Here is a 14,878-nt window from a genome sequence, read left to right as displayed (position 1 = left end):
TTTCTTTTTTAAGCTTTCAATTGCTCTGGGTTTGTTTTTAATGTGGACAATTAAGAGCAGGGGTAGCCAGCTTTATGTTATTGTCAAGCACCACTCTGTTCCCCAGATACTAGGAAGGTTGCATACATGATGATTTATTGTCCCCTGCAATTGATTAAGAACCAGATCCAGGTGTTTCCTGAATTGACCCATGTTGAGCTAATCTGGTGCCCTGGGGCTGTACACCGTCATAGAACCTAACAAACTGCATTAGCCTTAAAAAATAAAATCAATTTACAAATCTTGGTGTTTTATTGTTTCTTAGAATTCCTGAGCAATGCCAGGTATATCCAGCTAGTCTACTATATATTTTGGGAAGTTGTTTCTCTGTTTATTATATATTTGGACATATATGTTTGCTATATGTTTGGACACCTATATGTTTGTAACCAAATTTTGCTTAATGATTGGTGAGATCAAGGAGCAGGTTTTCATCTATGAATGGATAGAACTTGAAGCCATTTTAAATCAAGATGGTGGCACTTTTCAAAACAGCACTGACTTTAACCACTGATTCCAAAATAGCACTGTGGAGTTTGGTTATTGCTGTTGTTTCTTAGAATTCCCAAGCAATGCCAAGTGCAAGGCTCCTAGGAAGTAAGCTATAATTTTATAGTTCTAGTTACAGGTAGGTAGCCGTGTTGGTCTGCCGTAGTCGAAACAAAATTTAAAAAAATTCCTTCCAGTAGCACCTTAGAGACCAACTACCGTATTTTTTGCCCCATAGGACGCACCAAGTTTTTTTGGGGGGAAATAAAGAAAAAAAAATTATTTCCCCCCCAGGCGCTTGCGGGGCAGGCAGCGGGGAGAAGCGCTCTTCTCCCCGCCGCCCGCCTGCAGACCAGGTCCGGGGACAGCGGGAAGACACGCTGCGCCTCCCCGCTGTCCCCGGAGCTTGCGGGGCTGACGGCCGGGAGAAGCACGCATCTCCCCGCCGTCAGCCTCCAAACCACATCGGGAGACAGCGGGATGGCGGCGTTCCACCTCCCCGCTGTCCCCCGACCTTGTGGGACTGGCGCTGCGGCTCTCCTGAAGCCTGGAGAGTGAGAGGGGTCGGTGCGCACCAACCCCTCTCGCTCTCCAGGCTTTGGCGAAAGCCTGCATTCACCCCATAGGACGCACACGCATTTCCCCTTCATTTTTGGAGGGGAAAAAGTGCGTCCTATAGGGCGAAAAATAGGGTAAGTTTGTTATTGGTATGAGCTTTCGTGTGCATGCACACTTCTTCAGATACCATGCACACGATAGCTCATACCAAGAACAAACTTAGTTGGCCTCTAAGGTGCTACTGGAAGGAATTTTTTAAATATAATTTTATAGTTATTGTTTGTTAATTTCATTGCTTTTAGGTTTAGGTTTCCCAAGGTGGCACAAAATATAAAATTCAAATAACAACTGTAACACGGGGGGGGGGGGATAGGGGAAGGGATCTGAAATACATCAATACATATTAAAGAATTATGTCTAAAAGAGTCGTAGTAACAACATGTAAAACTGTCAGCAGCATAAAACCTGACTAGTAGCCATCAGTACTCACGTCCTCCATGAATTTGTATAATGGCCTCTAAAGGCATCTACAGTTAACACTTGTCTTTTCTTCTCCTTCAGGGTGGGAAGATCCCAGTGAGGTGGACAGCCCCAGAAGCCATCGCCTACCGCAAATTTACCTCTGCCAGCGATGTGTGGAGTTATGGGATTCTCATGTGGGAAGTGATGTCATTTGGGGAAAGACCCTATTGGGACATGTCCAACCAAGATGTGAGTTTGGTGAATCCCTCCCTTAGACCACAGAAGCCATATTCTTTTGTTTTTCTCGAGGGTGGAAAGAATTTTTCACAACCACACTTCCAGCAAGAATTGCTCAAGGTTTTCCAGTGCTATGTCAACTGTCGTTCTTTCAGCAAAATCTTTTGTATGGAATATGTCTTAGTGTAGCTTTTCCTTTAAGGGGAGGTCTTTCTGCATAGGGAGTGGCTTGGTTGGGACAATGGAATATACTTGTACAATACTCTTTCTTTCCCATACACAGCAGCATTATTTTTCTGCCTGATATCATCCCCCCCCCCATGTAGGTTAGTGTAGCCCTCACGTAAATCAATATTGAAAGGAAGAAAGACATTTGAAGAGGGACATTGATAAACTTGAACATGCCCAGAGGAGAGCAGCCAGGATGAAGAGAGGTCTGGAGATTGTCCTATGATGCTGGTTTTAACCATTAAAGCCCTATATGGCCTAGGACCCTCGTACCTACAGGACCGCCTCTCCTGGTATGTCCAATGGAGGACCTTACGGTCTTCAAACAAAAACATATTGGAGGTCCCGGCCCACAGGGAGGTTAGGCTGGCCTCAACCAGAGCCAGGGCTTTTTCAGCTGTGGCCCCAATTTGGTGGAATGCTCTGTCACAAGAGACTAGGGCCCTGCAGGACTTGACATCTTTCCGCAGGGCAGCGGCGTAGCATGGGTTGTCAGCACCCGGGGCAAGGCAAGAAATTTGCGCCCCCTAACCTGGGGCAAGGCAAGTAATTTGCGCCCCCTAACCCGGGGCAAGGCAAGTAATTTGTGCCCCTAACCCCTAACCTGCCGCCGCTGCCAGCTTCTTCTTGCTGCTGCCTGGGCTGGTCGGGTGTGGTTCTCTCCCGCGCTCAGCACTGCGCTGGGCGGCCACTGCACTGTCCCTCCCCCAGATAGTCCCTCCCTTGCTCTCTTTCCGCTCCGCACCGCACCACACGACTGGCACCCTCCCCCTCCACAGTGGGCAGCGACCCGGCAGCTCAGATCGGATTCGCACAGCCAGCACTGCAGTGAGAGAGAGTGAGTGAGCCAGGTAGGGGCAGAGAGCTGCGAGTGCGAGCGCCCCCCCAAATGTTGCGCCCGGTGCGGCTGGCCCCCCCTGCACCCCCCACGCTACGCCACTGCCGCAGGGCCTGCAAGACAGAGCTGTTCCACCAGGCCTTTGGCCAAGGCACAGTCTGATCCCCTCCTTTGGTAATCCTCACAGAACTCTAGCCCAATGGTTGCCATTAATTTGTTTTTGAATTGATTTTAGAATGCTGTGTTACTTTTATTGTTGTTAGCCGTTCTGAGCCCGGCTTCGGCTGGGGAGGGCAGGATATAAATAAAATTTTATTTACTATTATTATGGGAGACAGTTGAAAGAGCCAGGTATATTTAGTCTAGAGAAGATTAAGGGGAGGCATGATCATTGTCTTCAGATATCTGAAGCACATACATGCAGAACACAGCATAGGCTTGTTTTCTGTTGCTCTAGAGCAGGAATGGGTGGAGATTTTGGGAAAACCAATTTCAGCTAAACATTAGGAAAAAGTTCCTGAAGGTAAGAAATGTACAGCAGTGCAGCAGACTGCCATGGAAGGTGGGGAGTTCTCTGCTGGAGGTATTCAAGCAGTTTGGTTGCTGTAGTTTTAGCAGAGGGATGCTGTAGTTGCATCCTGCATTGAGGAGGGCTTGGACTAGAGGAACTCCGAGCTCCCTTCCAACACTCTTTGGAAAAGGTCCGTCTAATCTAGCATCCTGTTCAAATGTCCATGATGCCCACCAGAAGAGCCCTCCCTCATTTTATGCTTCCAGCAGCTGTTACTCAGTGACTTGTGGCTTCTGAACATTGAGGTTCCATTTAGCTGGTGTGGCTAATAGCTCTTGAGAGAACCATCTCCTACAGTTTCCTCTCTCACAAAGCCACTTAAACAGTGACATCCACCACATGTTGTGACAGTGAATTCTAGGTGTTAACTATGCTTGGGTAAGATAGTGCTTCCTTATATATATTCTGAATACCTTGTTCATTCTAAATCTCTTGTCAATCAGTATTAACCCCCTCCCTGGTTCTTATATTATGAGAAAAAGCAAGAAACCACATATTACTGCATTCTTATACTGTAAACCACCCTGTGATCTTTGGATAAAGAGTGGTATATAAATTTTAATAGTAATAGTAGTAATAATAATAATAATAATAATAATAATAATAATTCTCTTCATACTATTCATGATAAATGTCTGTTGTGTTAATTGATCTTACCTCCCCAAAAGAGCATTTCCTAGCCCTAAGGCTGTTCAGCAAGCACTTTCTTTTTAAGATTGAACAATCTTGCCTCGCCTTGTTAGCTGTGCAGTGAACAACTGGCACATCCATTTCCCCTTCCACAGTGTGCTGTATGCACAAAGAAGGATGTTTGTTAGCGGTGTCCACAACTATATATAACAACATTGTAGAAGTGCAGTATGGAAGACAAGTCTCTGCTTAATCACACAGCCACACTGAGCCATGCAGTGACACCTTTTGTATCTGAGCACTGGGGCTGCCTGTTTTATCTACTGGTGATTTTCAGGCGGAAATGTTGGGAGTCAGTTCCAGTGCTGATGCATGCTGGGCCCTTGAGAAAGGCTGGGAAATGCTAGCTGTGAGGTGCAAACTCCAGCTTGCCATTCCCTTCTTCTTATTTTCCCTTGAACCTGTGCTGCAAAGAAAGAGTTTCGGAGATGAAAGAAGCTGAGAAGGGGAGAGGAGCAGAGGAAGAGGAGCCAGTATGGTGGTAATTGGACACTAGGAACCTGGCAGGCCTTTGAAAATGTTCAGAGGGTTTATGAGCCAGGCACAGAGACTTGATGAAGTCCTGCACTCCAGCATGATAGGCAGAGATAATGAGAGTGGCGGCTGCTAACAGGGAAGGGACTACCTTTGTCTTGAAGCATCAGAACTCAAATTAACCTCTCAATGCCCTGCTTCCTTCGGAGAGAGGAATGTTTCCTTTGCTTCTTGTGCAGAGGGCACATACCTCTTCCTTTACTCCATATTAGTGTTCTGAATACTGGCTGGAAAAAAGAGCTCAATTTCTAAAGGAAAACGAGGGTGGGGAACATACCTTAGCCCAGGAGGGATAGAGCAGGGCGGCTCTGGAGGAGAGGCAACATTTTAGCTGGCTGAATCCAGTGCTAAATTTACCACATTCCAACCACCCAACTGTTGAATCCATATAACAAGAGAGATTCTTTTCTAAGCCTTGTTGCCATTCCTGCTGTGGTTGAGCTTCACTAGTAGAGCACTATGGGAGGACCTGTAGAGAGTAAATTAGTAAGATGAGCCAAATGAGATTCTTCTAAGCAGCAAGGGCAGGTAAATTGCTCCTTCTGTTATATATTTGAGTTTTTAGTTCACTCTGCTGGTTAGTGGGTGGGAATATCCTTTTGTTTTATTGTTAGTGTGCTGTCAGAATTTTCTGTCACTGTTATGGGATGACTTGTTTTTTGTTCTTTGTACACCCCCCCCCCCAATATATTGTATGGAATGTTATTGTTTCAAAATAATTTCATATCTATCTTTCTATCCATATCTATCATCTATCTATCTATCTATCTATCATCTATCTATCTATCTATCTATCTATCTATCTATCTATCTATCTATCCATCCATCCATCTATCTGTGTAAGTCTCTTGCCTACCATTTAGGTAACAAGCAACATAAGTAGTAGTAGTAGTAGTAGTAGTAGTAGTAGTAGTAGTAATAATAATAATAATAATAATAATAATATTGCCACTGGCCGACCTGTGTGAAGTTAAACACTAACTTAGGACCAAACTAGATAGGAATCACATGATGGGTCCTTGGGTGCTTGTTTTTTCTATGCTAAATAGCAGCCACCAAGGGATACCAATCCAGATAGGAATGCTGGGGCTTAAACTTTTTCCCTCTGACATGATCCCAGTCTGGACTATATGCCCCATGACTAGTATTTGCATTCATACACACACACACTTTTGATTAGCGGGCATCCTACCTTGCTTCCTTTTGCTGCACTTTTGGTTGCAGATAGAGCATTGGCATGCCTGGTGGGTGCAATGGGGACAGTTGCCCTTGACCTCATGTATGGAGGCAGGCCACATCCGCACTGATGAACAGTACACTCCATGTGGTAGGGGAAAGGGCTCAAGTGAATATTCAGCCTCTCAGCCTTGCAAAGGCCCTGACCATGACCAATTGTAGAGGAAGAGGACTGCCAGCTTGAATTGAATTTGCAGGCAAACAATACAGCAAGCAGACTTAACATGGACACTGGTACCAGAGCCTGCAATAAACCCAGATGCCAACTATGCTGCCACATACACCCAGACAACACCATCACTGGACCTAACAACATCAAACACACCATCAAACACACTATTTAATTGCTCATCTTTTAGACCTGGTCTTAATAGAGATATTGGATTCCTGTCTCATTACATATGCTAATCATCTGCATACTATCCCTTGCTTTTTCCTGTAGGACTAATTGCAGTCGTTAACAGTTGTCAACAGGTTTACCATACCCATTGAGTCAATCTCCCATCTCCTACTACACTCCTGAGAAAAACTCCACCCTACCCTCCCACCATATATAAGAGTCTGGTGACTTCTGTTTCAGTGTTTCTGAAGAAGTGTGCATGCACACAAAGCTTATACCAAGAACAAACTTAGTTGATCTGTAAGGTGCTACTGGACAATGATAGATACGTAGATAGATAGATAGATAGATAGATAGATAGACTGCATCAGACCAACACGGCTACCTACCTGAATTTGCAGGTGCCGTCTAAAGTGAATCTGAAACCTCTTTTTATTGGTCCTAATGAAAGGGTTTGGGCACACCCAGCAAGGGTCTAGGTTTTTCCTTCAAGTTAAAATGTTAGCCCCCCATCCTTTGTTGCTGTTTTTCTTTTTTTTAACAAAAAAACACTGATGACCCTCCAGGTTGTTTTTCTTAACGTTTGTATTTATCTCTTTAACTTACCGATGCACTTTTATTTTTGTAGGTAATTAATGCAATTGAACAAGACTACCGGCTCCCTCCTCCCATGGACTGCCCAGCTGCCCTCCACCAGCTTATGTTAGATTGCTGGCAGAAAGACCGCAACACCCGGCCACGCTTTGCTGAAATAGTTAACACCCTAGACAAAATGATCCGTAATCCAGCAAGCCTCAAAACTGTGGCTACCATCACCGCTGTGTAAGTTTCCAGCTGCCTTGCTGCGTAGTGGCTGAGGCCCTGAAAGCCATATTTGGCATTGCAAGTAGAACTGCCAAGCAGCTTAAAAAACAAAACAAAACAAAAAAAAACCTAGTTGATTAATAATCTCTCTTAAATTTTAAAATGATTAATTAATCAGTTTTATTTAAATACATTTGCATATTACCAAACACTTAAAATATGGCTCTTTTAAAGGAGAGTGAGACAATTTACCATTTTAATTAACAGAAACTACTACTTGTTGTTCTTGTTCATTCTATAGTACAGTTACATAACAAAACAGTAAATCGTCAAAACAGAATCAAGTTGCTCTTAAGTGAGTCCTGCCAATAAAAGTTCCTGTCAATTAAAGCATTGAATCAGCCCAAGCTTCAGAATATAACCTATTGGTTAAAGGTTGTGATTCAAAGCCAAAGAGAAGCAGAGAGGCCTGCATTGTGTTTACTGACTCCTAAAGTACTATTTCTGATCCCCCTGCTCCCAACTTCCCAGAAGAAAAGAAGGTGGCAGGAATGGCCCAAGCCATGTGAGTGTGCAGGCTGTGAAAGAGGAAACTATAGCCACTTCATTCCTCCCTAGTTCTTTTGCTGCATCGAGCTAAGCCTGGACAAACCATGAGCTGTAAACCATGGGACCATCCTTGGTGACAGCTCATAGTTAGTCTGGGGAGAGCTAAACTATGAACCCAGGTTTGGGTGACATGCTCAGCCAAGTCATGGCACCGCAACAAAATGACCAGAGAGGGGCAAAGTGGGTGGTATCTCTTCTCCATGAACCTGTATGCTTCCATGGTCATGCTAAGCCATGGTTGGCTCAGTGTGGTGTGCAAAGCAGACTACCATGTAGGAGCATCCAAGGACTTCATACCAAACACATTCCTCCTTGTCATCCCCACTCCCTCCAGATGAATCCTCAGTGGGGCAGGGAATGTCACTCTGGCTGAAGCCAATGCAGATGCCACAGATTCTCCAAGCCCAGGAAGTACAGCTACCAAATTAACTTTTTACTGTCCAGAGCATCTAGAAACTCTGTGTGGCAAATGGGACTGCCACCTTTCCATTGGAAAGTTATGGGTGGAGAAGCAGAGGTGTCCTCATTTGCATCAAACAGGCCATAGCCAGCACTAAAACACTTTTTGCACATCCAAAACTGGCCTATTGAGGATGCAGTTCTGACATAAGCTCCCTGGCATGCTAGTTTTGAATTTGCATGAAGAGGGCTTTGTTTTTTAAAAAGAAAAAGTACAAGAGGGAACATTCAGACATTTGATCCTCATCCTTCAGCCTGAAGTGGTGTCATCTGGTAGCAGCATCAGGTGAGCCTGGTGTTCCTGTGTTTTGCCTCATGGAAATGTGGGAAGGTGTATCTGGCACCACTGAGTGAATGGGATGGAAGAGAAGGTTGAATGAAGGTTGGAATTTGTCCAGTCACAGGACCAGGTAGGTTAGTGAGAGGAGAATAAGCGGAACCTCAATTACCCAATTTTTGCTCATACTGCCTTTGTTTTTCTTATCATAGTTCATCGTTAATGATTATTCCGCCCTGACCTATTGTTTGTCTCATGATCTAGGCCTTCTCAGCCACTGTTGGACCGCTCCATCCCTGATTTCACTGCCTTTACCTCAGTAGAAGATTGGCTCAGCGCCATCAAAATGAACCAGTACAGAGACAGTTTTCTGACTGCTGGATTCACGTCCCTTCAATTAGTTGCCCAAATGACATCAGAGTAAGTGGTGCCTTCTCATTCTCACTTCAGTTTTTAGCACACAGATTGAATGAGTGTTCTTACCTCAGTGATGAGAGAAGACGGAACTAGGGTTCAAGAATTCACTGGGCAGATTCTGGATCAGAGTAGAACTTCAGCACTGGGAATGTGCTGACTTCCTGAAAACAGGGATTTATTTTTTCCCATTTTTTGTTTGGCCTTTGAAAATGAACCACTTCCTTTCTGACTTCATATGGAGTCTATTGCTGTGCTGTTTTTTTTCCTGTTGTTGTTTGGCATATTTAAATTCTGTTATTTCATGGATATTTTATTGTCGTTGGGTATTATTTTAGTTTCTGAACTGCTTTTGGAATGAATGTGTGTGTGTGTACACACACACACACATTTTAAGTAAGTAAATATATAAGGAAGGGAAGCAGGTCATAACTTATAAGGCAAAATGTCTCCTCCCACAAGCTCTTTACCACTTTGCCTCCATTTCTCTTGGCCAGATTAATTTGCTCCCAGAATTTATTTGCACTCCAAAACTTCCACATGTTCCTTGCTCCCACGCTAACCATTAGCTTCATTCATCATCAAAGGCTCTTCAACCAGTAAGCTATACTCTCAGGTATTCACCCACTTGCTGCCATCTTCCCAGTAGCCCTCCACTTAGAGGTCAAGACACAATGAATCCATAGTGTTGGGTGTCTCTGATGTGGTGTCCTGTCCCCCCATTCAGGGATTGCAGTAGCTCCATAATCTTGAATGCAGAAGCCTAGAAAAGAGCATGTGGTTATGTGGTTAGGCAGTTAGCATCTTTGCAGAAAGGGAAAATAGACTCCCTAATCCTTTTGTGCTCAAGTGTCCGTTTGTTGTGGCTTTGAGAAAAGTAATACTTTTGGCTCATACACATATGCACATTCATCCCATGTCTTTCATCAGCACCGATTGCTGATCTTTGGTTACCAGCCTAGTTTCCTGTACTGCAGTTTGAATTTGCCAGGCCATGTATCATGTCCACATAGCCAAAGGAGAGACTTGGGACAAAGGTCTCTACTACACGAGTATGATCCTGTCTCTTGTCTTTTGCAGAGATCTTCTAAGAATAGGGGTGACCTTAGCTGGACACCAGAAGAAGATCCTGAACAGTGTCCAGTCTATGAGAGTACAGATGAGCCAGTCGCCAACTTCGATGGCATGATGCTTCGTGTCTTCTTACAACAATGGGGGAAAAGAGGGGAGGACAGAGGAGGGTTGGATGTGGGAGGGGAGGGTAAGCCGACAAGACAGTGAGATGTTTGCAGAGGTTGGATTATCGTCTGAGAACTTTTAGGAGCTGCAGGCGAAGAGGACACAGGACTTGTTTCAACATGGCAACTTCCGTTTCTCTCCAACAGAAGCACACTTACTGATGCCATGGGAAGCAGCATATAAATAAGTATAAATATGTACAAACCATATATTTAAAAAAAAGCAGTGAAGACAAACCAATGTGTGTTGGGAGGAAAAGAGACTCTAATCCCACTACCAGTGAGCAGTAGTCAAGGGGCCGGTGGGAAGGAGAGAGATGCAACCCAGAGCAACCATCTTCAGCAATCATGTTCCTTTTCTTCTCTTCTTACCTTCTCCTGATGGAGTCCTTCTCACCCACCCATTTCCCTGTTTTGCTCATAAACCCTGGGGAATTTTCTTCAACAGTCTCTACAGCTACCTACTAGAATATCAAGGCATTGTTCCACCAGTTACCAAAGGACTTCACTGACCACTGCATGGGGGATCCAGAACAATCCAGTTAATGTCTTCATATTGAAGAAGAGATGTACCTTCAATAGAAAACCTTGTTTTTTTCTTTTGCTTGCATTTTTTTGCAAAAAGGGAAAAAAAATCCTCATGGAAAAGAAGAAAGAGAGAAGGTGTTCCCGCGAGTGTGCGTGTGTGCGTCTGTATGTTGTCAACTTAACTGAGGAGTCACTCACTGCTTGTCCATAGCAGGAAAAAAACCAAGTGGGACTGACGGAAGATAAATTCACCACCTCCGGGGAAACTGGAGATTCAGTGGGGGAACAGAAGTGGTATGTTTTGCTTTCTGTCTAGATCAACTGCGCATGGAACGTGTAATAGGAAATGGGGGGAGAAAAGGGAAAGCAAAGGATTTCATAGGAGGAAGAAAGCAGAAGAGTGGACTATGCAACAAGGGTTTCGTGTAAAACTGTTACAGGATGCACAACTGTAGAGGCAACTGAACAGTAGAATCTAGCATCCCAGGGACCAACAGAGGAAGACTCGGGGATATTTAGTTTCCTTGTGTGGACCTAAGAATTTTGATATATATTCACTTTGGTTTCATGCCATCAGAGGTAGGTTCATGTGCTGCATCCATCTGTCTGTCCATCCCTTTCCTTTACTGCTTGTCTCTTATGTTTCTTTAACATTCTTTCATCTGGCCCTTTGCCCTCTATATATTATCATTCTGGTAACTTAGCTCATTTAAAGTAGACAACAAATTAGCTATACCTCACAGTATACAGAAGGAGCAGTAGCCCTTCTTTAATCAGAAGAGTTTATGCAAATGACCCTGAGATTAAGAGTCCCATGCTCTACCGACTGAGCTAGCCGGGCACTACAAGAGTTTATGCAAATGAATTGTCCCTTAACGAGGCTTTTAACTAGACTGTTATAATTGTACACTGTCACTTTTTAAGGGATGCAGCCAACTGTCAGCTTGCACTTCATTAAAAAAAAATGGGTGCAATCAGCTATTTTTTTCTAAAGCAAACCTGGAAATGCAGCTGGCTTTCAGAATTGGAAGAGACCTAATGGATTATCTAGGCCAACCCCTGCCCTAAACAACATCTTATAAATATAAGCATCTTCCATTGATGTCTGTCTGGGGGAGGGGGAATGTTTTAATTTCAAAGGAAAATAATTCCACTACTTCACTAGACAACTGGCAGGTGGGTACATTATCTACATCGCCAGTGCACTGAGTCATACATATGTATGGTGCCCCAGTGTTATGAATTGTGATCCCATAGTATAATAAGGCTTCCTTCAGACAACACTTGTTTTATGTGATCTTTCACATAATATAAAGGCCACTTCTGAAAATATAGTGAAAAATTAGTGTTCATTTCCATGTTAATTACTTCTAGGGGGGAAAAGTGCTGTAATTTCCCTGCAGTTTTCATGGATCATGCCAACACAGCTCACATGATGTAATTTGGGGTGGTATTCTGGCATACAGTTCTTTCTCACCATTTTCATGGGTGAATCATGGGGGAACAGAAGCCCTCATGTGCATAAAGGGTGGCAACATATCTGATGCCACCCGCTGGTGTGAATAAAAATTAGCACAATATGGTGGTATGTTCCATTATGTATATTCCATAGTGCAACAGGTGATCCAGTTTAAAAAGAAGCACTAGCATTATAACCAGCTAAACTAATGCAATAAACCACATCTGAATGTACCCTAAGATGCACATACACCATTGGTAGTAGTATCCATACCTGTTTTCTCTTAAAGGAGCTTTGCAGCTCTTCTACCAAATTTTCTTGCCATGGCCCTAATTCTAGTTAGCTCTGTGAGTGTGTGTACATGCATGTGCCTATTTCTGTATATTAATCACCAATGCATACAGGAGAAATGTGTGTAAAAAGTGCCACCTATTTAAGTGGGAAGTATTTTTGTGCAGGTAGGCAATGTTATTTTTAAAAGTGTTTGATAGTCCAGAATGTCTGAAAAGAGCTTCTCACCATCGCAGAATTAAAGCTGAAAGGATATATTGATTTTCCTGGACCAAATGTGGAAGCATGTCATTTGCACCCATGCTCATTACACCTCTGTCATAATCCCATCTGTAGATTTGGGTGGGAGGGCAAGTGCATATGCAGCAAATGTAGGTGTAGTAGAATTATCCGTCATCATCACCTCCAGGCTAATCTTTCCGTATAATATCTTGCATCTCTTCTTATATAACGGCATTCCACAGCTTCTTTTGCAGCATCACAGACGTCGCATAAATCAGCCACTGTGTTTACAGCTACTCTGGCCTCACCGTGGGAGCTATAAAACTTATTTATTCTAAAGCAGAGTTGAGTAATATTATGAAGGTTACCCTAATTCCTCAAGCTCATGTTTCAGCAGCAGTCCACTTGGCAGCCCCAACTCACGCCCGGTGGGTTTGTGCTCCCTTCCCCTGGTTCGTCAGGATCTGCCACAAATCAAAGCAAGATGTTGAGTGGAATAGATCTTTTGTTCAGTAAATGTTGGCTTTAGGGATATTCTGTAGTTGATGGAGCTCCATATTTGGGGTTGGGAAGGATTTCCCTCCACTTGCTTTGATTTGCTAATTTGAACATACTCAAATGCCTTGCAATGAGTGTGACCATTTGGTCCATCTCACTCCTTACCTTCTAGTCAGGGCCAGTGTGAGTTAAGTGAGCGGATGGCTTTAACATTTGAAAGAGAGATGGGTTAGGTGGCCTTTCTGACACTTTTCAGTGTTGTGACACTCTGAAAATGTGTAGCAAAGAGAGAAGGAAGGGTGATGGAGCACCAGCCTGTCTCTGGCAAATTACCACAAAAAAGAGAGACCTGAAGGCTTCTTTATATCACTGCCATCTGATTATTAGGAAAGTTCCCTGCAGCCCGGGTTAGAAGGAGATGCTAACAAGATGCAAAAGAATGATGTTTTATCTTGCAGGGCCTCCCCAGACAGGCAACGGAAAAAAGCCCCTTGTTTAACAACACAAGGGAGTGTTCTTAGCCCTGTCTGATAGCCAGTCATGAATCCCTTCTGGAGTATTCAGTGCAAAAATCTGTATTCAAGTATGTTGTCAAACCAAATACAACATGCATAGAAAAGGTGTATTCTGAATATTAATCCTCTAAACCAGTCCATTGATATTCATGCAAGGTGGGTTGAAGGAGCTTTTGTGCTCATTTCTTATGACTTTTGCTTTTATTAGGATAAATCCAAAGGTGTGAAAAGCACGACAATGGTGACTCAAGCTATAAATACGCCGTTCTACCTATCTGGCAATATTGCTCCTAATTTAATGCGAGTTTGTCATATTCTTCCATGCCTCTGAAAGCTTGCTTGGCATCACTTATGAAGTTTGTTAGCCTTGCGCAGACAGAACTGAACAGCTAGTTACCTGAGTGGTTATTTTTAGTAGCACCTGGTGGCCACAGGAAAATGGCTGTCTGTCTTGGCTCTCAGCTCATGATGAGCTGGTTGTGTACACTCTTGTCTGTGCCATGGGCACTCTTTGGAATGCAGAGATGACCGGGAGGCTGACAAAGTGGGTGCGAATGCTCCATCAGTGCAAGGATTTCTGCTTCTGCAATGAAGGTTATCTCCATCTCTTGCCCCTGTGCACCCCTAAATGGGTTCTAGGGGTTCCCTTGACCCTCTGGAGAAGATTTCCAAAGGGTGCATGGTGTGGGGAAGGCGGGTGGGTTGGAGAATCCCATTCTGCAAGTGGAAACTCTTGAACTGACAGGACTGCTTAGTTGAATACTGTCCAAAATGCTGAGGGCTAGGAAGCAAGTAGGGAAATGGCGAGAGAGCAACTAGCAGAAGCCTATTCAGTGGCTGTGATGTCAGCAAAGAAAGTTCTTTTCTATTCCTATCGCTTTCTCATAGTACCATCCAGTGAAGCTTTTCCAGGTGGTTCAGGGACGTCTTCCATTTGGCTTATATGGCACTGTTCAGAATTTGGAGGCCAGCTGTGACATGTTTGCAAAGCACTTTAAGGATCAAATTATTCATATCCATGGTGACATGGATGTGACAATGGAATCAGGTCTGTCTATGGAAGTGTCCACTTTTGAGGATGGAGACAGTTAAAATGCACTTGTATTTTACCCAGAAAAAGTGCATTGAAAAGTATGTATTGGGGAAACACAAAGAAAAATGTCTTCAATAATGCATATACTGTACTGTATAATAAGGCATACAATTTGAATGTGCACTTTTCATTCAATCTTTTGAAAGATCCATATACAAAATGGTATAGAATAGATGTATGATTGAGTGCCAGTGAAAATGAAATGGGATGGACTTAGGCTGATCTGTCCATCCTTAGTCATAGCATCCT

At 43.7% G+C, this 14,878-nt stretch overlaps 1 protein-coding gene across 12 annotated transcripts in view; it reads left to right on the top strand.

The window, feature by feature from the left end:
• The window catches only part of EPHB1 (EPH receptor B1), a 355,934-nt gene that overhangs the window by 323,547 nt on the left and 17,509 nt on the right, over positions 1 to 14,878 (top strand). For 5 of the 12 annotated variants that reach the window (XR_014157203.1, XR_014157206.1, XR_014157207.1 and 2 more), the window contains exons 13-16: positions 1,648 to 1,797; positions 6,851 to 7,044; positions 8,636 to 8,791; positions 9,866 to 11,130. Coding sequence is in view for 5 of the 12 variants with exons in the window: in XM_081864477.1 (XP_081720603.1) it covers positions 1,648 to 1,797; positions 6,851 to 7,044; positions 8,636 to 8,791 (500 nt within the window). In the remaining 7 variants the exon portion in view is untranslated. The remainder of the gene's footprint in view (positions 1 to 1,647; positions 1,798 to 6,850; positions 7,045 to 8,635; positions 8,792 to 9,865; positions 11,131 to 14,878) is intronic. The other 7 variants (XM_081864477.1, XM_081864476.1, XM_081864475.1 and 4 more) reach the window with 2 other exon arrangements.

Source organism: Podarcis erhardii (genome assembly GCF_964252035.2).
Source record: "Podarcis erhardii genome assembly, chromosome: 5".
Taxonomy (NCBI): domain Eukaryota; kingdom Metazoa; phylum Chordata; class Lepidosauria; order Squamata; family Lacertidae; genus Podarcis; species Podarcis erhardii.
Note: the sequence above shows the minus strand (reverse complement) of the source record. Positions and strands in the feature narration are given on the sequence as shown.